This window comes from Nycticebus coucang, chromosome 18 (genome assembly GCF_027406575.1).
Source record: "Nycticebus coucang isolate mNycCou1 chromosome 18, mNycCou1.pri, whole genome shotgun sequence".
Taxonomy (NCBI): domain Eukaryota; kingdom Metazoa; phylum Chordata; class Mammalia; order Primates; family Lorisidae; genus Nycticebus; species Nycticebus coucang.
The window spans coordinates 31424022-31446327 of record NC_069797.1 but is presented as its reverse complement, the minus strand read 5'-3'; the positions used below and the strand labels follow the sequence as shown (position 1 = coordinate 31446327).

The 22306-nt window shown below is 39.9% G+C and overlaps 1 protein-coding gene and 1 pseudogene across 7 annotated transcripts in view; both read right to left on the bottom strand.

Moving 5' to 3' along the window:
* The window catches only part of SSH2 (slingshot protein phosphatase 2), a 294781-nt gene that overhangs the window by 70002 nt on the left and 202473 nt on the right, over nucleotides 1–22306 (bottom strand). For all 6 annotated transcript variants that reach the window (XR_008375703.1, XM_053570907.1, XM_053570906.1 and 3 more), the window contains one exon: nucleotides 4990–5093. Coding sequence is in view for 5 of the 6 variants with exons in the window: in XM_053570907.1 (XP_053426882.1) it covers nucleotides 4990–5093 (104 nt within the window). In the remaining variant the exon portion in view is untranslated. The remainder of the gene's footprint in view (nucleotides 1–4989; nucleotides 5094–22306) is intronic.
* Nucleotides 6811–7638, bottom strand: LOC128571218 (MICOS complex subunit MIC26-like; annotated as a pseudogene). Its single transcript, XR_008375705.1, has one exon. The product of XR_008375705.1 is annotated as an MICOS complex subunit MIC26-like (transcript).

Genomic DNA, 22306 nt, shown 5'->3' with positions numbered 1-22306 from the left:
TAAGCTCACAGGTTCGAGACCAGCCTGAGCCAGAGCTAGACCCCCACCTCTAAAACTAGCTGGGTATTGTGGTGGGCACCTATAGTCCCAGTGAAGACCCATGAAGGCCAGTATTTACATCAATCTTAGAATTTACATATATAGGGTAGCCATAAAGTTTGTGTGCAATTTTAAATTGTACACAAACTTTATGGCCACCCTGTATAATTTTCTTGCAGTTAACTTCACAGCTGTTAATTATGAGAGGAAATACTGATTTGTGCAAGAAGTGGAGAGTGGTAGGAAGAAAAAAGTAGGTTGTCAAACAGGTGAGTTTGTCTAAAAGGTCAGCAAGTCTGAAAGTCTTTCCTTTCCCCTTTACTTCCTTCTCTTAAAGAATAGTTTTCTGAGGCTGGGCGCAGTGGCTCATGCCTGTAATCCTAGCACTCTGGGAGGCTGAGCTTGAGCTCAGGACTTTGAGACCATCCTGAGCAAGAGTGAGACCACATCTCTATTCAAAATAGAAAAAAACAGCCAGGCACTGTGGTGGGTGCCTGTTGTCCCAGCTACTTGGGAGGCTGAGGCAAGAGGATGGCTTGAGCCCAAGTGTTTGAGGTTGCTTTGAGCTATGATGCCATGTCCTCACTCTACTGAGGGGGACAAGGTAAAACTCTGCCTAAAAAAAAAAGGGGGGGGGGCCGGTGCCTGTGGCTCAGTGAGTAGGGCGTCAGCCCCATATACCGAGGGTGGTGGGTTCAAACCCAGCCCCGGCCAAACTGCAACACAAAAATAGGTGTTGTGGCAGGCGCCTATAGTCCCAGCTACTCGGGAGGCAGAGGCCAGAGAATTGCCTAAGCCCAGAAGTTGGAGGTTGCTGTCAGCTGTGACGTCACAGCACTCTACCAAAGTAGAGCGATAAAGTGAGACTCTCTCTCTCTCTCTCTCTCTCTATATATATATATATAATAAAATCAATAAATAAAAATAATTAGCCAGGCATGTGGTCCCAGCTACTTAGGAGGCTGAGGCAAGAGGGTCACTTGAACCCAAGAATTTGAGTTTGCTGTGGGCTATGATGCCACAACACTCTACTCAGGATGATAATGAGACTCTGTCTCAAAAAAATAGTTTTCTTGGGTTTTATTTCACTGTTGGCTTCTGACCAATGCCATTATTGCAGATCTTTCAACTTTCTAGATTAAAAATGAGAGTCATTATGTTTGGCCAGACCCATTCTCCTACATTTCAAACCCAAGACGCAGAGACAAAATCTAAGTCTCATGTGCAAGAACCAGTCCTGGCTCCTTGGCAGAAACACAAGAGAAACAAAAACAATGCCCATATAAAAACTTATACAAAAAGTTCATACAGTCAAAAAATGAAAACAACTTAAATGTTCATCAACTGATGAGTAGATAAATAAAATGTGGTATATTCAGACAATGTAATATTATTTCATCATAAAAGAGAATTTAAATATTGATACACACTATAAAACATGGATGACCTTTGAAAACATGCTAAGTAAAAGGAGACTATCTCAAAAATCCATTTATACAGAATGTCTAGAATAGACAAATCTATAGAGACAGAAAGTAAATTAGTGGTTGCTTAGGGCTGGGGGAGAAGATAGGGAAAATAGGGAGTAATTGTTAATGGGTATCGGGTATCTTTTGGGGGTGATGAAATGTTCTAAAATTAGATTGTGGTGATGTTGTACACTTCTGCGAACATACTAAAAACCACCGAATGTACACATTATTTACTTATTTTTAGAGACAAGGTCAGGCGGTGGCAAGATCATAGCTCACTGTAACCTTGAAGTTTTGAACTCAAGCAATCCTCCCACCTCAGCCTATGCACCTAGGACTATACAAATGTGCCATTATGCCTGGATAATTGTTTTTATATTTTATTTTTGTAGAGATAAAATCTTGCTATGTTGCTCGGGGTGGTCTCAAACTCTTGGCCTTAAGTAATCCCCTTGCCTTGGCCTCTCAAAGTGCTGGGATTACAAGTATAAGCCACCACATGCAGCCCTTATTGTATACTTTAAATGAGTAAACTGGATGAATTATAAGGAATACGTGTTATATATCAATAAAGCTGTTAAAAAAATAAAAACAAGTACGAGGACACAAAGTGTTAAGTAAAAACAATGAAAAATTACTAGAGTTACCAGTTATACTTGAGTTAAGCAGCTGAGGCTTTTTAATAACTAAGTTTCCTTCTGTCTTATCAAGAGGCATAACCTAAGGAAAGGACTTTTAGGATGGAGGACTTCTGGAGGAAAACCTTAAATAGTAGCCCAGACACTACTACCAGCCCAAGGATCTAGAGGGCTTATTTATTTGAAGGTCAGACAAAAATTAGGAGCCTTACTCTGAGGGTAAGGTGTCTTATGTCAGTTAGGAATGTGGAAGCTCAGGTTTGCTAGCTGTGAAAAGTACTGCTATTAATATAAGCAAACTGGGTATTATTTGTGGGAAACTGTTATTCAGATAGTCTGACAGAGGTAATACACTATTATACCATACTGTCAAGATGTTCCCCTACATTTTCCCATGTATTTTACTACTAGTAGCTAAATTTCAGCTTTCAGTTTGATTTTCAAACTTTTCATTGTTTGCAAAATAATATTTGGATATTTAAAGTGCAGCCCAGACCAAAAAAATTTTAACCAGTTCAAGAAACATGTATAAGGAAGTACAATCAGATCTGCTCTCCCTTCTACCATCAACTTTCAGTTATTGTTGAGCTTAGCCAAAGCAGCTTTAGTTTATGTGACAGTCTGGCTTTTGTGAGCTGCGTTTATACTCACACTGCCTCATCTATTACGGTTTGGATCACAAATCAAGTCCATTCAGCTTGTGTTAAATTTGCTTTTCTTTTTAGTATGAGGAAAGCTAAGTGAATGATGTCAAGCAGAAACCTGGGGGCAGTTAAGTGTGGAAGTTTGACTAAAGAAAAAGGCCAAAGGGCCAGGAGATTTAAATGCCACTGACTCCACTTACCATTACATGCCATATAGTAATTTGTCCAACATGTTAGTCAGACAAGTTGGATTTAAACCAATAATTTGTCTTCTTTTTACTGTAAGGGATAAATGTCCACACCAAACAGAAATACAAAGCTTATCTGGGCCTACTTCCTCTGTGCATTCAAGTGTTTTGAAGAAGTGCCCCTCTTGCACCTCTGGTGGTAGCCATTGATAAGGAAGGTTTTAGAAAGTATACCCCAAGGCTCACACCTGTAATTCTAGTACTCTAGGATGCCAAGGATCCTAGTACTCTAGGAGGATCCCTGGAGCTCTGGAGTTTAAGACCAGCCTGAGCAAGAGCAAGACGCTATCTCTACTAAAAATAGAAAAATTAGCTGGGTATTGTGGCAGGCACCTGTAGTCCCATCTACTTGGGAGGATGAGTCAAGAGGATCACTTGAACACAGGAATTTGAGGTTGCCATGAGCTAGGCTCATGCGACAGCCCTGTAACACAGTGAGAATCTGTCTCCAAACAAACAAACAAACAAACAAACAAAAAAGTGTAACCCAAGCTAATATCCAAAACAATGCCCCACCATTCTTTAAAAAATCTTCCATAGCTGGAGAGTATTCATAGGAGGACAATACTATCCAATAAAATGGAATATAATTCTGAGCTGCTGTGTTTGCAACTAGATGAAGGCCTGAACAAAAACTAGAGCAGCCATTAAAATAGCTAAGATTACCTTGACTAGAGCTAAACTCAAATAATGGCTTAACAGGCTTCAGTATTTCTGGCTTTCACCTCTGGGCTACATACTCAAGGTCTACAGTCTTCCTAGTAATTGCAATTTCTTCTGTTCCCAGAGGTCACAAATCATCCAAGTAGTACATTTATAACAACAAGCAACCACCTCCTTGTATGGCATTTATCAGAATTACTGTCCTCAACTTGACTTTTATTTTTTTCTCCAAAATGACTCAAAGAAAGCTTGTTCATAGTAGAAAAGAAGCCTCAGGCTGATTACCTTCCTAAGCTGTGGAAATCCTGTATCTGTAGACCTCTTTCCCAAGGAACATTTTCTATGATTTTTTAATAACCTCAATACTGCAGGTGTGCCTAATTTTAGAGAAATCCAATATAAGAAAATAAAATGTATATACTACTGTTACTAGATATTTTTCCTTGTAGGCAAACATTTATTTGGTGATTCCTTGCTTATAAGTCTTCCAGTCGTTTTAGTGTGTACATTGGGGGTGGTGCCTGTGGCTCAGTGAGTAGGGTGCCGGCCCCATATACCGAGGGTGGCGGGTTCAAACCCAGCCCCAGCCAAACTGCAACAAAAAAATAGCCAGGCGTTGTGGGCGGGCGCCTGTAGTCCCAGCTGCTCGGGAGGCTGAGGCAAGAGAATCACGTAAGCCCAAGAGCTGGAGGTTGCTGTGAGCCGTGTGACGCCACGGCACTCTACCAAGGGCAGTAAAGTGAGACTGTCTCTACAAAAAAAAAAAAAAAAAAAAAGAAGTAGACTTTGGCTCTTAAGAACTAACATTTTAATATGTGATACAAAGACTCTTGTTATCACAACAATGACAATGAGTCTATACCCTTTTTGATATGTGATACAAAGACTCTTGTTATCACAACAATGACAATGAGTCTATACCCTTCTCCTCACACGATCACTAGAAAGCAGAAAGAAAAAATTTTCTTTGATTAGTTGAAATGATTTTGCATAGGATGGAGCCCTTGGACGGGAACATCTGAACATATTTTAGCTATCAAAACCTTAACCGAGAAGTCACATATGACTTATTTAGAGCATTTTTGCACAGTATGTAAGAAAAATTTATTGACTATCTACTACATGTATAAGGCCTTCTTCTAAGTGCTAGAAAAATTGTCCAACTACAATGCTTTTTTTTTCACTAATGAAGAACTGATGGAGAAACGGGATGAAGTGATAAACCTTTTAGAACAAAATGAAAGACAAGGTTATGAAGAAAAGAATAACAAATATGCAGCTGTACCTGCATGCTTGTTACGCCTGTGGCTGATTCTTGGTGTGGATGAACCATTTCCCCGTGGCAGAAAAAGGGCAGCACCTTTGACAGTTAGAAAGCTCTCGCTGATGCTACAAGGAAAAATTTAAAAGAAAATAAATTATTTAGGGAAGGAAATCAAAGAGTAGGACAGAGGACCAGTAAAGGATTATTTTTTTCCCTATTCCAAAATCCCAACTTTATGGGGTAAGTTAAAAATAAAATCAAGAAGAGGCTCTAGTTACTCACTCACACAGTTCTGTCTACTCTGGATAATTTTTTTCTTTTTACATGTAGTTCATTGGTAGTTATTATCCACATTTCTATAAATACAAACATTCTAAGTGACCAATCACTAGTGCAGGTACATTCAACATATGAAAGCTCAGTATGAAGCTACTTCATTTTGTTTGTTAACAAGAATTAAGATCCCAAAAACTCAGTTGTGCCACTAAAAAATAATAACCAAAATAAACCCTATTAGCAAAATGAATCTCTTCTGGTGATTTTTAGAACTGTTGGCTTTATACATACAAAGTATGCTGATTCAATAATATATGCTCACATAGGTAATAATAAGATAAAGGTCTTTCCTCCTCGTAACTTAAGAGTTTTTACAATTCCAATGTAAACAACACATTTTAAATTTTTATAAAACAGCTTTACTACTTTTCCCTTTATTTTTCTATAATTTTAATCATTATCTGTGGTACTATACCATTTCTTCCTTCATATAATCAGGACTGGACAGTTGTGTAACACTCTAAATTTGTAAACAAAAAATTAAAGCTCAGAACACGTATAGGATATCATTTAACATTTTCTTTTCTTTTTTTGAGATAGAGTTTCACTTGGTCATCCTTGGTAGAGTGCTGTGGCATCTTATCTCACAGCAACCTCAAATTCTTGGGTTCAAGTGATCATCTTGCCTCAGCCTCCCAAGTAGCTGGGTGTACAGGCAGCCACCACAATGCCTGGCATTTTTTTAGAGATGGTGTCTTGCTATGGCTAGAGTGGTCTCGAACCTGTGAGCTCAGGCAATCCACCTGCCTCAGTCTCCCAAGCGTTGGGATTACAGGCGTGAGCCACCGCACCTGGCACCTTTTTCTTTCTTTCTTTCTTTTTTTTTTTTTGAGACAGAGTTTCACTTTGCTGCCCTTGGTAGAGTGCTGTGGCATCACAGCTCACAGCAACCTCAAACACTTGGGCTTAAGTGATTTTCTTGCCTCAGCCTCCCAAGTAGCTGGGACTACAGGTGCTCGCCACAACCTTTTGTGAGGTTGTCATCATTGTTGTTTGCTGGCCCAGGCTGGGTTCAAACCTGCCAGCCTCAGTGTATGTGGCTGTTGCCGTAACCACTGCACTACAGGCGCTGAGCCTCTGCCCAGCATTTTTTATATTTTCACTTCACAGCACATCAAGTGTTGTTTATAAAGCTTTTGCTCCTCCTAGTACACTACAAAAATATATGAAAAACCATTTATCTGTTTTCAGTCAGCAAACACTAAATATCTTTTAGCTAGAATATTTTAGAGATCATATAATTACATCCTGTTGAATTCATCAATTGCTTTCTTCATAAATCCATATATGTATCTAAGCATATGCATTTATTAGTTTATATGTCCCAACTCTGGATAAGTTTTCTGAAACAAAACTTAAAATATTCTATACATATTTTTTTTATTTTATTTTTATTATTTTTTTGAGATAATCTTACTATGTTGCTCTTGGTAGAATGCTGTCGCATCAAAGCTCACAGCAACCTCAAACTCTTGGGCTTAAGTGATTCTCTTTTTTTTTTTTTTAAACTTGGATTTTAATTATGTACATAAATAGCAACATGAGCATGAAGAATTCTAAGGCTTATACATTATCTCTAGGTGACAGGATTTCAGATTAGTTTGCTTATAGGATAATATCACCCAAGATAAAAGAGGCCTAGTATAGTTTTTCCTGATGAAGAATGCCAGTTTAATACATTCAATACTGACTTCTCTGCCATTTGTCTGTAGAAATAATTGATTTACTGTATGGGGAGTTTCCAATGTTTACCTATATCTGATTAAAATGGGCAGAGCATGGAGTTTTCTACTTATTTCCAGGTGAATTCTTCACATTTCCTGGCTTTTGAAAGTTCCCCTTCCACAAATCTTCTACAACTATGTATCCTCGCAAACCCCAGTCATATAATTTCTCCCCACCGACCTAGACAAATATGGCTTGTTGTGGATAATATATAGAGGCAGCTAATCCCATGAAACCAGGTGGATACACCAGCTTCTTTATTTTTGAACCGTTAGCCAGAAGGAGTCCAACAAGGCCAGCGAGACCGATAACACCAAGTCTTGGGAAAAACCCAGGAGGGGCATGTTGGAGATATTCATAGCTGTCTAACCCCAATTGAACCAAACTTTGCATCTTGGGCTTAGTTTGGGAGTATGTTTCCTGACACCAACTTGTATATGGCTTGCAGTGATTTCGCAGTTGTGAAATGCTTTCTTCAAGTTGGGTCCGTGGCTCCTCCACATACTTGGATTGACTCTCGGGAACTGAGTAGAGTGAAAGCTGTGAACTGTTTTGGTGTTTTTGAACTTGGCACTCAGTTGAACTGCCTTGGGGAGAGCTTGAGCAGGAGTGCGGAGAACTTTGGGCATTGTCTAGGGCCCCAGACTGAGTCGGACGGAGGTAATAGTGTTTGGCTGTGGGCTGCTGGGAGCCATTGTGAGAGAACTGCCCCCTTAAGTGATTCTCTTGCCTCAGCCTCCCGAGTAGCTGGGACTATAGGCACCCGCCATAACACCCAGCTATTTTTTTGGCCAGGGCCAGGTTTGAACCCACCACCCTCGGTACATGGGACAGGTGCCCTACCCACAGAGCCACAGGCGCCGCCCTGCCCAGCTATTTTTTGGTTGTAGTTGTCATTATTGTTTGGCAGGCCTGGGCTGGATTCGAACCCGCCAGCTCCAGTGTGTGTGGATGGTGCCCTAGCCGCTGAGCTACAGGTGCCGAGCCTAAAATATTCTATATACATTACAAGGTAGCAGTTAACAGTGGAGGCTGTGGAACTAGACTGCTTGGGTTTGTATCTTGGTTCTGCTACTTCCTATCTAAATGATCCATTTTGGAACTCAATTTCCTTTTCTGTAAAACAGGAATAAGGTTGTTGTAAAAAGCCAATGAGTACGCAGTTTCTTTCTTTCTTTCTTTTTTTTTAAGAGACAAGAGTCTCACTTTATCACCCTCGGTAGAATGCCCTGACATCACAGCTCACAGCAACCTCCAACTCTGGGGCTTAGGCGATTCTCTTGCCTCAGCCTCCCCAGCAGCTGGGACTACAAGTGCCCACCACAACACCCAGCTAAGTACGTAGTTTCTTAAAGTGGTGCCTGGCACATGGTAATAAACCCTTAAATATTAGTTATTAATAGGTCCATGGTTATCAAAATGGTGTTTCAACAATGTCCTGATTAGAAACAAAGTATGTTACAATACTTAATTACTAATAATAGATCCAAAGTTTTCATAAAACATTTATATTTAAAGTGCACACCACACTAAAGTGTTAGCTCATCTTGTATCACCATACTCACTGAAAAAGAGTAGTGCATAGCCAGTGTGTTTTACCCACTGGAGTGTGCCCTTCATGTTAACATTATCATTTATGAGGGTGATAAATAGGTGGAGAATTACTGCTGAGGATAGAAGGTACTCAAAATACAATCACTAATGGATACCTCAAAAATAACAGAAAATACATCTAAATTATTTCAAATCGATGGACTAACAAGCCTTTCAATTTCACCCACAAAATCTGAAAAGGAAAGAACTCTTAAGTCACTAGTGGCAAAGTTTAGAAACACACAATAGAGGGTTCCAAGTTTGCTTGTGAGTATGGTACTACTACTAAGGGTTAGCTGATGTATTATAAATGACACTGCCTGCACAATATTTCCACTTGAAAACCTAATTGGCATTTTAAATTTATACTGCCAAAACTAAACTCAAGAATTCAACTCCTCAGTTGTCTGAGTAAAATATATAATAGTCATACTTGACTTCCTTTTTCTCCTACAATGTATATCTAATCCATTAGCAAGTCCCATGAGCTTTACTTTCAAATGTGACTTGAATCTGCTGCCCACTTAATGTACCCCCATCACCACTATCACACTGGTCCACGGTACCATCATTTCTCACTTGGACTGCTACTAAAAATTTTCTCTTAAAAAAGAGTTTATTACAGAACATTTCAAACATATATAAAAGTAGAGGGAATAATATAACTCTCAGGTTCTCATCACATTCCAGCTTTAATTAATCAATTTTGTTTCTTCTACATCCTCCCACCCTGCGCCTTGCCCCTAAAGTGAAACAAATACCATTTTACCAGCAAAAAGCCTCTTAACAGCTCTGCTGCAACCACTCTGCCCCCCTATTATCCACTCAAACAACGATTTTGGTATCTCTTTCTTTTTTTTTTTTTGGTTTTTGGCCGGGGCTGGGTTTGATCAAACAACGATTTTAAAATACATGTAGATCATGTCACTTCCCTGCTTAAAACCCTCCAAAGGCTTCTCTTTGCGGGATAAATAAAAAGCCAGTCTTTAGGATGTTCTTCATACTGTAAGCAAGCTACTGCTCTGCTCTTACACCATCTCCTCTTGCTTACTATGACCTACTGTCCCCCTTTCTGTTTCTTCAATATTTCATGCCCCCTTCAGGGCCTTTGTCCTTTTTGTCCTCTACTTCAAACTTTTCTCCTGGCCTGTCACTATTTAAGTAACTGTCCCTTCCCCAATTATCCTCTACCCTATTGTTCTATTTCCTTCAGGATATTACCCACATCATAAACTAAAATTAAATTTATTTACTTGTATACTTGATTGTGGTTATATCTCTGTAACAGAATATAAGCTCCATTAGCAAGGGCTTTGTTTTGCCCATTACTGTATCCTCAGTACTGTAAATAGTGCCAGATACATATTTATTAGATGCTCAAAACATATGTGATGGATGAATAAATTTATCCAAGAGTTTTTTTCCACACTGTTATGTCTGCCTCATCATTGCTGCAGGAAGTATAATTTAGAACAAGTCTCAAATATAAAAAATAATCATTACAGAATAACATATGTGGAAGATTGATAGACTTTAAAAATGTTTGATAAATTAACTAGTATTATAATTAAATCACCTTTATAATAGTTCATTGATTCAATTTTATCCTTTAATAAAGTAGTATAAAACTGGTAAAACCTGGGCGGCGCCTGTGGCTCAGTCGGTAAGGCGGCGGCCCCATATACTGAGGGTGGTGGGTTCAAACCCGGCCCCGGCTGAACTGCAACAAAAAAATAGCTGGGCGTTGTGGCGGGTGCCTGTAGTCCCAGTTACTCGGGAGGCTGAGGCAAGAGAATCGCTTAAGCCCAGGAGTTGGAGGTTGCTGTGAGCTGTGTGATGCCATGGTACTCTACCGAGGGCCATAAAGTAAGACTCTGTCTCTACAAAAAAAAAAACAACAAAAAAAAACTGGTAAAGCCTTTGAGGTAACTTGCCAAAGAGACTGAAACATGCCCCTCTAAAAAGAAAAGAATCCGCAGATGCCCTTTAAAAATTTGCATGCTGGCTTGGAGGGGCTGCCTTGATTTTGTTTTGTTTTCATCTTTAAATAAAGCATTGCTCTTTTGTGGTCTGTTGCACAAGACTTGTCTCTTATTACAACCACGCTGTGTACATGCCACCCTGCTGTGGGTCACCCTGTTTCACTTACTTTACGGGAACAACCTAAAACAAAATGTCTGAGTGACAGGATGAGTGGGGTATACCACAGACAGGAAATGAAATTCACACTTCTGCCAACACAGCAACCCGTCTGCTTTACTAAATGAAAATGTTTTTAAAATAGAGGCTAAATATTCTACCTATTCATCAGGCGAAGTAACAGCTTTGAACACTCTGGTTTCCAGTAAACAAAGCAGTTCTCTCCAATTTGTTGAGTGCTTGAAACAACTGAGCATACTTCCCTCATTCCTTTTGTCAAAGAGGAGTTTCTCTTTGACAAACACAATTTTAAGAACAGTTTTGTTTTTGAAGTTCTGTAGTACTGTTCTTAGATACATTTGTTGCTTATGCTTCAAAGCAAAAATGTATTTAGATAGGCTTTAAAGCCCATCTAAATGTGTTCTTTAAAATGTACTTAGTGCTTTCACAAGGTGAGGATTAGGGAGGCAGGCAAGAGCCTTTGGTTAATTAAAAAGCTTGCCTGGACTCTGAAAATTTGTAAAATTTTAAGATTTATTAAATAAAGAATAGGAGACAAACTCACATAAGGGGAAAGAGGTCTTTCTATTTGGATCATTTACACAAATCTCAAACTTTTCTGATGGAACAAAATGCACAGCAGACCCAACTAAGCTAGACTAGCACTCTCATAGAGTCTCAAAAGACACTCCAGATAGTAGAATCAGTCTCCTTTATTCTATGGTCTCAGATCACAACCCCTTCATTATCATAAAAAGTTACATACTATTAGTCACATGGGTACTAGGAATAAGAGTGGTTGATTACCAAAATCCCTGATCATAACTTAAAAAAAATTCAAAGCCCTGGTGGCGCCTGTAGCTCAGTGGGTAGGGCATCAGCCACATACACTGAGGCAGGTGGGTTTGAACACGGCCCAAGCCTGCTAAACAACAATGACAACTGCAACCAAAAAATAGCCGGGCGTTGTGGCAGGTGCCTGTAGTCCCAGCTACTGGGGAGGCTGAGGCAAGAGAATCACTTAAGCTCAAGAGTTTGAGGTTGCTTGAGCTGTGATACCATAGCACTCTACCAAGGGCAATATAGTGAGACTTGTCTCCAAAAAAAAAAAAAAATTCAAAGCCCTATAAATGCTATCAAAGGTAGCATGAAAGTGGAGCTGGGTGTGGTGGCTCACGCTTGTAAGGAGGATTGCTTGAAGTCAGGTCAATACCAACCTGAGCAATAGTGAAAGCCCATCTCTACAAAAAAAAAATAGAAAAATTAGCTGCATGTGGTGTTGGACGCCTGTCATTGCAGCTATTAGGGAAGCTGAGGCAGAAGAAGTTTGAGGCTTCAGTAAACTATAAAGATGCCACTGTGGGGCCAGGCATGGTGGCTCATGCTAGTAATCCTAGCACCTGGAAGGCCGAGGCAAGTGGATTGCTTAAGTTCACAAGTTCACGAGTTTGAGACCAACCTGAGCAAAAAGCAAGCCCCCGTCTCTACTAAAATAGAAAAACTGAGGCAAGAGGATCGCTTGAGCCCAAGAATTGGAGGTTGTTGGGAGCTATGATGCCATGGCACTCTACCCAGGCGACAACTTGAGACTCTGTCTCAAAAAAAATAATAATAAAAATAAAAATAATTGCCACTGTACTCTAGCTGGGCCATAGGACTGTTTCCTGTCTTAAGGAAAAAAAAAAATAGGAAGCATGTAAATGAGAAAAGAAAATTCACAACCAACACCTGAGTTTAGGTTAGACTAGGTAGATCAAATTCAACTTGAAAAATTAAATGCCTTATTTGCATATGAATAAAATTATATGTAGGGCGGCACCTGTGGCTCAGTCGGTAAGGTGCCGGCCCCATATACCGAGGGTGGAGGGTTCAAACCCGGCCCCGGCCGAACTGCAACAAAAAAAATAGCCGGGCGTTGTGGCGGGCGCCTGTAGTCCCAGCTACTCGGGAGGCTGAGGCGAGAGAATCACTTAAGCCCAGGAGTTGGAGGTTGCTGTGAGCTGTGTGATGCCACGGCACTCTACTAAGGGCCATAAAGTGAGACTCTGTCTCTACAAAAAAAAAAAAAAAAAAAATTATATGTAAATGCAGCCACATGTATTTGAGCATAAGGTAAAAGTTTAGTATATCAATCTTTCAGAAACAGCTGCCTAAAGATTCAATTCACATGAAGTTGGTCTCTAATTAAAAATTTGTTTTTTAGAAAGACAGGTGAAAACTCTTTCATATTTTCTGAATTAACTAGTTCTTTAGACTTTGGCCCATAAACAGAACTTCTCCAATTAACTCTATAGAGCCTTCCGTATATGCTTACAGATGCCTAAGTCAAATACACGTACAACCCCAAAAGACTTAGGAAGCCTTATATTAAGGAAGAAATGAGATAAAGAGAATATCACGCTCTTGATCTAAAATAATTAGCCACTTGATAAGAAAATGATACTTAGAGGATCATTCCCCCCCCCCAGTTTCTGGCAGGGGCTGGGTTTGAACCTGCCACCTCCAGCAAATGGGGCTGGTGCCTTACTCCTTCGAGCCACAGGCGCCAGCCTAGAGGATCACTTTCTAATAGTGAAGTTCTCCAGAGTCTTTATCAGAAAGACTATTCCTCTATTTGTCGTAAGATCACTTGCTTAACAAGGGAAAAGTAATTCCTGGTAAGATATGTGGCATGAGCTAATAATAGCTAACCCAACTAGGTGTACAGATGTCTACTGTATGCTAGACACTGAGCTAAGCATTTTACATTACTTCATCTAAACTTCATAACAATCCCATGAAGTAGGTACTATTTTTACCCCTATTTGCCTGTAAGAGATTGAAGGGCTCAGAGATCATAAATTATTTGCCTGAGATCATACAGCTAGCGTGTCACAGGGCAATAATTCAAACCAAGATCTGACTTGAAAACTCATACTCTGAATCACACACATATGATGTTACTCTAGTTTTATGATACAGTTTACGGCAGACAAAATACAATGTCTTCCTTTTAGAGCTTTTCAACAGAATGGAATTTAAAAGTAGAGTATAGAAGGAGAGAAAAGGATGGAAATCTATGCAGATTTCTACTTCTCCTCCCCACCCACTCTTGCCAAGGCCATAAACAGAAAGACTACACTGAAGGAAACAAAGAACATCTATCTGGCTGAGAAATGAATCTTGGTGGGCTGGACAGTAAAGAACTGTTATTTTTGCTGGAACTGACAGTATCATTTCAGTCTCAAATATGGAGGAAAGAGCACTCTGTGCCACTCTTCTCTGATTAAAATCACTTCCTAAAGCATAACATTTGTTAACAACTAGTTTCTTTCTAGGCAAAGTGTGGAAGAAAAAGCTAACTAAGGGAAGAAAATACTTAACTGTTCTGAGGTTGGAATAATCTTTGAGGAATGTGGCCAGAGTGATCATCCATGACCAACATGAAGGTCACGGAAGCAAAACAAAGCAACAACACACCTGGCCAAAATGCTGAATGTGGATAGCTGGATAGAAACTCTATTTTACACGTAATACACACAAGAGGAAATAGATCATTTACTATGAGAAATCAAGCTGCAGAAAGTAGGTGTAATACTTTTAATATTAAAGTGAAGGAAGTGTATTTTCATGATTATAATGTCAAACTCTTGAGTTTGTTACATGTCTCCTTGAAACCAAAATTTGTAAATTATTCTATAATACTGGCTATATGAAATACTGACATAAATACCAAGGTAAACACGTTGGCATTTATGTTAAATTCAAATGCTACAAATAATCTGAAATCTTATACTTTTGTCTTAAAGAAATACTCATATATGGGAAACTTTCAAATACATTCCCCCTCCTAACGCTCACTCTTTCCTGATAGGCTTTCTCTGCTTAGTTGTTTAATTTTCAAAGTGCTAGGACAGCTTCTGTTAATTCCACTAGTACGACCATACCACACAGACAGGGAATTTCATAATAAGTCTCAAACATCAGACCAGAGGCCAAGAGACTACACAACTATCAATACTAATGCCTAATGAAAAAACCTGTCAAACCCCCCAAAACAGGAGGGAAAAAGTCATTGTATCTTGATGTATGAAACCTGGCTGCAAAAGTCAAAAGCCTCTAGATAGTGAAGAAAGTTTGATTCTGTAGTCCTAAAGGAATTTAGATCACAACAGGGGAAAAAAAGCTCAAACCAAAATATCATACTGTTGTCTGTAATTAGACATTCCCCACTCCCACCCCACATGGCCAAACATTCAATCAATATTAGAATGCCAAGTCAAACCTGGAACCTTCTCCCCCAAAGTATTAACTCCCAGACATATACCCATGAATGCAGATGGCAAGATTATTTCTCTCCTTATCAGTAGACAAGCAGAGGTTGGGGCACATTTGTAGACCAATTACTGACAAAGCAAAAGAGCTTAGGACTCTGGTACTTATTAATGACAAACATCAGACCATTTTAGTTCCAGCTAATCTTCCACTTAAACTCTATTGCACAATGTCAAGCATAACTACACTCAGATGCAGCTATTTGTTTTTCCCCTTTTCTACTTTTCTATAATTAAAGAAAATAAAAAAGGTCTGTTTGTTCAAGGCTGAGAGACAGATTCCTATCAGGACTCACCTTCCTGGTCTTTTTTTCCCTGAAGACCATAAATAAGAAGCAAAACCCAATAAAACCCTTCCCCAGTTACTTTTCTTCTGTTCTTTGTGAATGTTCACTTACTGACAAGATACTGTTATTCCATTTTGCCTCAATCATGGGCATCTTAGAAATGTTAAATAGCAACATAATTTGTGATCAATAATTTTACCATTGGTCATACAATTTAACCTTCCAATTTTTACAGATGGGGCACATCTGGTTTGACATTTGCTATTTTTGGCTGTTCAACAATAGATCTCTCATTTAAAGTATCACCCTAAGTCTCCTTTTGGGGAATCTTCCCACATGTGGTCTGATGGGCTCCAACTATGGATCTATGAGAGGTTGAGCAGGAAGTTAGAATGTGGCTTACATACGACCAGCTGGAAAATCTCCCCTGGAATCTGAATCTGAGGCAAGTGACCTAAAGAAGTAGGGATGGTGAGGTAATGGTCACATTTACCACAAGAGAGTGGTGAGTTATGGACCAGTCCCTTTCTGTTCCCTTGCCTTCCTTGAGTGTCCCTAGCTTTTGCCTATTCTGTAAGCATGGTCCTCAGTTGCCTATCTACTGGTGAGCTCTGACTTTCTTCTGACAAATATTTGGCTTGTGATAGTTAAAATTCATTTCTGAGCTTGCAACAGAGCATCTAATACATTAGCCAAAGCCCAGAGAATTTAATGATTTGCCCCAAGTTGCACAGCTAGTTAGCTAAGACTAAGTCCCCATGTCACCTGACATCCAGGGTAGCACTTTAACCCCTTATCCTGTGTTAGATGTTATTATAACAGGACAATTGCTGACCTAATAGTTTGGAGCAACCAGTAGTTAAAAACACATCTGTTCAGTTCATCTAAAGAGAACAAAGGCAGGATTTCACTGTAAAGCCGGTTGTAATGTTTGTTCTATTTTTCAAAGCATCCTGAAGACAAAGTTCAGGTCTGAGTGGGGAAAGATTTAGATAAATTCCCATGAGGAAAAATACTTTCATGCTGTCTCTTAAAGCTGCTGCTTTTGCTTTTAGTAAGTTTCTTGGATATTAAACTTTGCTTTAAATACCTGCAAAGGCATTTGTTGAATTATGCAAATGCTTTAAAATATATATATATCAAAAACTTGGTGTCGAAAACAGAAAGTTAAGCAGACCAGTGGGCCCACAAAAGAAGAAAAGAAAGCCTACATGGGAAAAGAAGTGGATGCCTGCTTTGTCCTTGGTTCCTCTCTTTAGTCTTCTCTGAGATCAAAAGCATTTCTTCTTAGGCACTATCTGGCCACTCAACCATTTGACCTCCTTTCAGGGATTTAAAGCATTTAGTTTTGGGTTTGAGTTTTTAAGTAGTACTATGAAATAATGAAAGATCATAGCTCAAGGGCATTCAGAAAGGATCTAGGGCAGGGCTCCAAATGGTAGCAGGTGGGCCTAATTCAGCATGTGCTGTGAGATCAGCACAGATCTATAATTATTTTGATTTCTGAATAACTTTGAAAAGAGAACAAACTCTCTCATTCCTCCAGGTAGCCACCACTCCTGGACTTACCAGTGAGCAGCCTGGCCACAAAACACTTTTGAGTTTGAGCAAGACTTAAGAGAACAGTCCTTCCTTTTTTTTAAAATTATTAAATCATAGCTGTGTACATTAATGCAATCATTGGGCACCATACACTGGTTTTATAGACCGTTTGACACATTTTCATCGCACTGGTTAACACAGCCTTCCTGGCATTTTCTTCGTTATTGTGTTAAGACATTTATATTCTACATTTAGTAAGTTTCACATGCAAGAACAGACCTTCCTGAGATTCCACTGCTGCCTTTTAGTCTCCCTCCCTTTGCAGTCACCCCAGCGAGGTTCAAACCTCAGTTTTGCCTTCATCAGCCATCTAAAAATAAACATACTTTCCCAATCAAACAACAAAAGAAAACAAAAAACTCAGATGCTCATGAAAGGAGTTGGTCTTAAGCAACTTCCCAACTCACAACTGACCCTAGTCCTCCTGGTGACAGATAGTGGTGGGGTGTTTTGTTTTTGAGCGAGTCCTTCTCCAAAGAGAGGAAAAACTGCCTCAACGCAAAGGAGCCTATTTTCCTCACAGGATGAATTAACAAAACTTCTCAGTCCTGTGGCCCTAAATTCTAGATTTAGATACTTTTCTTTCAAAAAGGAAAAAATTCAAAAGCTGTCTGGATCCAAAAGTAAATGACCTAAACAGTTCTTTCCTAGTATTTAAAATGCTGGATGTACTGGTTACTCAGAGACATAACCAACATTACTTGGCGCCAAATTTAAAATAGTTGGTGGAAATAAACCAAATAAAATAAAAAGAGATTAACTCATAAAAACTCTTCAGCATTTGAAAAATTATTTCATTTGCATGATTCAACACATGCCTTCCCAGGCATTTAAAACACACCTGCAGATGGAATGCAAATTAGGCTTTCAAGCATTTTTGACCAAAATATCAAATCTTGTTTTCAGACCATTTCTCTTTCACTCTTGGCAAAGTCTCTTCTGAGGCTCAGGTCATCTTCTAATCTTTGTTATTATCACTTTTCGACATCCTTGTCATTATCTGTTTATTACCTCTTTTCTTGCTCAGTTTTCTCTCCTTCCCACTGATTCCTGCTACAATCTTAAGAGATCCAACACCTTTGCCCTAAAATTTCTCACCCTTCTGATTTTCAAAAACGTTCACTCATTGAGACTTCTAAGTCAAAGGGTCTCTCTTGAAGTGTGAGATCTTGATTGATTTTAAGAAATCTTGATGATTTCTTTATCTCAGAAATCAAGCTCTCACTTTCTGACTACAACTCCCTGTCCCCTGACTTCTGTGTTTTACTCGGTCTTCAACCTCAGAGAGACTCAGGTGCCCTCTACTTATCTTTTAAGACAGAGATCCAGCGACGCATGTACCTCAGTGGCCACATACACCGAGGCTGGCAGGTATGAATCTGGCCTGGACCAGCTAAAACAACAACAATAACAAAAAATAGCGGGCGCTGTGGCAGGTGCCTATAGTCCCAGCTACTTGGGAGGCTGTGGCAAGAGAATCGCTTAAGCCCAAGAGTTTGAGATTGCTGTGAGCTTTGACGCCATGGCACTCTACCCAGGGAGACAGCTTGAGACTCTGCCTAAAAACAAAGTTAATGCCAGGCCTGGTGGCTCACATCTGTATTCCTAGCACTCTTGGAGGCCGAGGCAGGTGGATTGCCTGAGGTCAGAAGTTCAAGACCAGCCTGAGAAAAAGAGTGAGACCCTGTCCCTAAAAAAAAAATAGCCAGGCTTTGTGCCTGTAGTCCCAACTACTTGGGAGGCTGAGGTAAAAGGATCACTTGAGCCCAAGAGTTACTCTACCCAGGGCAACAGAGTAAAACTTTCTCAAATAAATAAATAAAATAAAAAATTAAAAAAAAAAACCCAACAATTTAAAACCCTACACACATTATGTATATGTATCTTACTTTAAAAATAAAAATTGGCTCTCAGTTACACTCTAAAAACTAGAACACTTGGGTTCAAAAAGAAAGGGCAGCGCCTGTGGCTCAAAGGAGTAGGGCGCTGGCCCCATATGCCGGAGGTGGCGGGTTCAAACCCAGCCCTGGCCAAAAACTGCAAAAAAAAAAAAAGGAAAATAGAAATGAATACTCACTGACAGCGCAGATAAGCTACAGTGCCCTTTTAGTAACTTGTAAGACCAAAAACCAAAAGATGATGCCAGAATCAGGAAAAAACAGGGAAGTGGCTGTATAACAAAGTATCTGAACTTCTGCTTAAGACAAAGGACTTAACTAGGCAAAAACCACATAAATGAAGAATAGGCAGGAATGGAAACGGCTATTAAGATGATGGTGCTGTGGGGGTGATTTTTTTCATTTTACAAATTTTTCTTAAATGATGTTATCATACTGTGTTTTTAACTTTTAAAAGGGACCGAAAGGGGGGAGGGGCAGTGCAGGAAAGCACACCGTGGGAACAGAGTCAAGTACACAGATGTTTTGCGCAAGCTAAATTTTCAGACATCTGCCTTTATGCAAGACTTGAAAAAGTGGAGCTGTCGTCAACAAGTTCTTCTCTGTAGTGAGGGGTGGGGCCTAAGAGAAAGTGAACTGTGAAGAAACCAACCATGAGAACCCACAAGGCTGAGAAACACAGTTTCTTAGATTAAGTTCCTCATTTATAAGCCACCCCTCCACCCGAAATGTTTTGCCATCAGCAATGTCTACCACTCAGTCCTCAGACATGAGGACTTAAGTCGCCCATATGTCTCCACTAAAGTGATTGAGGTTCACTGTCAGCAACATTATTTAGCTCTTTGCAGAGAGATCCTGTGGGAGAAGAGAGAGGATACAATTTACTCTAAAAAAAATCTCAGTGGGATGTAAGCTGCCCTCCTCCTCCTTTCTTGTTCCAATTCCAAATAAAAAGTTTATCATGTTCAGAAAAACTATAAGCAACAATAACACAATTGTTCATCTGCTCTGTTGCCTTGCTTTGGTATATTAAACTTTATTTCTGTTTAGTTAAATGAATACTCTCACTCTAGACTGCTATTCCTGTTGCTTTGTATAGTGCCCAATGTTAATGCCATATACAGACAGAGTGATGCCAAAGACTCAAGCATTTTGGAATAAAGTATGTGAAAGTCAATGTAAAATCACTCCCTTCGTGTTAACCTGGCAGGTTTTCATTTGCAGCCTTTACTATGCCTAATGCTAGTGGGGAACTTCTAGTCCTTATTGAACTTACTTGCCAAATTCTATCTGGTGTTCTATCTTGAAATGAACTTCCCTTTTCTGAGAAGTTGGGTGTGTTGTATGGGTTACTGCCCTACATCTGCCTTCTGAGAGAGTTGACTACACAAGATTTTAGAAAGTTCAGGCACAGTATCCTGAGATCCTATATAAGCTCCTCTTTTTGCCAACATAACAATGGAGCTTATTTCTACATTTATTCAAATTTGTTAGGCAAAGCTACCTAAACTGGGAATCTAATCTCTCAGGTAATTCCACATAGCTTAACAGCACAGTTTCCCACTAGAGGAACTACCAATCAGAGCAGAAAGTTACCACAAAGAAACTAAACTATAGGCTGGGTGAGGTGGCTCACGCGTGTAATCTTAGCACTCTGGGAGGTCAAGGCAGATGGATTGCCTGAGCTCACATGTTCCAGACCAGCCTGAAGCCAAAGCAAGACCTCATTTCTAAAAAAAGCCGGCCGTTGTGGCAGGTGCCTGTAGTCCCAGCTACTCGGGAGGCTGAAGCAAGAGAGTTGCTTGAGCCCAAGAGTTTGAGGTTGCTGTGAGCTATGACACCATATCACTCTACTGGGGGCAACAAAGTGAGACTCTGTCTCAAAAAAAAAATAAAAGGGAAATTAAAATATAATTAATCAACTGGATAGGCTAGGCCCTGTGACTCACACCTGTATTCCCAGGGTATTAGAAGGCTGAGGTGGAGGATCACTTGAGGCCAGGAGTTTGAGACCAGCCTGGGCAACATAGTGAGATCCTGTCTCTATAAATAATTTAAAAAAATTAACCAGATGTGGGCTCAGCACCTGTAGCTCAGTGTCTAGGGCTCTGGCCACATACACTAGGGCTGGTGGGTTCGAACCCGGCCAGGGCCTGCTAAACAATGACAACAACAACAACAAAATAGCCAGGTGTTGTGGCAGATGCCTGTAGTCCCATCTACTTGGGAGGCTGAGGCAAGAGAATTGTTTGACCCAAGAGTTTGAGGTTGCTGTGAGCTAAGATGCCATAGCACTCTACTGAGGGTGACAAAAACTAAACTAAACTAAAATAAAAAATAAATAAAAATTCCAGTTAACACCAGGGTACATACAATTGGGTTATACTGTTTACCATTGTAAAGTAAAATCGAAGTCAGTGATTTTCAGCCAGGGTGCTCTGAGAGGATTTTAGGTATGCCATCAAGATTTTTAAAGATCATTAATTAAATTATTTTCAAAAGAAGGGTAGTGCCTGTGGCTCAGTGAGTAGGGTGCTGGCCCCATATACTGAGGGTGGTGAGTTCAAACCCAACCCTGGCCAAACTGCAATAAAAAATAAAATTAAATTAAAAAAAATTATTTTCAAAAGAAGTTCAAAGCATACTAAGTATATTATTTGTTTTACCTTTTTTTTTTTTTTTTTGAGATAGAGCCTCAAGCTGTGGCCCTGGATAGAGTGCCGTGGTGTGACACGGCACAACTCTTGGGCTCAAGCAATTCTCCTGCCTCAGCCTCCCAAGTAGCTGGGACTCCAGGTGCCCACCACAGTGCCCGGCTATCTTTTGGTTGCAGCTGTCATTGTTGTTTGGCGGACCGGGCTGGATTCAAATTTGCCAGCTCAGGTGTATGTGGCTGGTGCCTTAGCCACTTGAGCCACAGGTGCCGAGCCTTTTTTACTTTTTTTTTATTAACATAATTAAAGTGTGCAGTGAAAGTTTAACTATAGCAGCGGTTCTCAATATGTGGGTCGCAACCCACAGGAACTGTATTAAAGGGCCGCAGCATTAGTAAGGTTGAGAACCACTGAACTATAGGTTGAAGTGTGTTCTGATATTTAAAAGATTGAAAAACACTGGTCTAAGTTGTAGTGTGTTCTTACGGAGGAAGTGTAAAAACTACTTTTGAAGATGCCATTCAAAAAGTATTTATAGAGAGCTTATTAAGTAACAGGTGCCATTCTAGGCACTGGAATACAGCAATGAACTCTTGTAAAAGCCAAGGAATCAAGAGATTTGTGAGGATAGAGGTAGAAGCAGACAAAATGTCAGGTGGTGATAAACACTGTTAAGTAAAGAGGGAGTAAGGAGGCTATAAACTGACAGGGTGCACTGCTGTTTTAGGTAGGGTGGTCAGTGAGGGCCTCTTAATACAGGTGATATTTGAGCAGAGGCTTAAATAAACCAT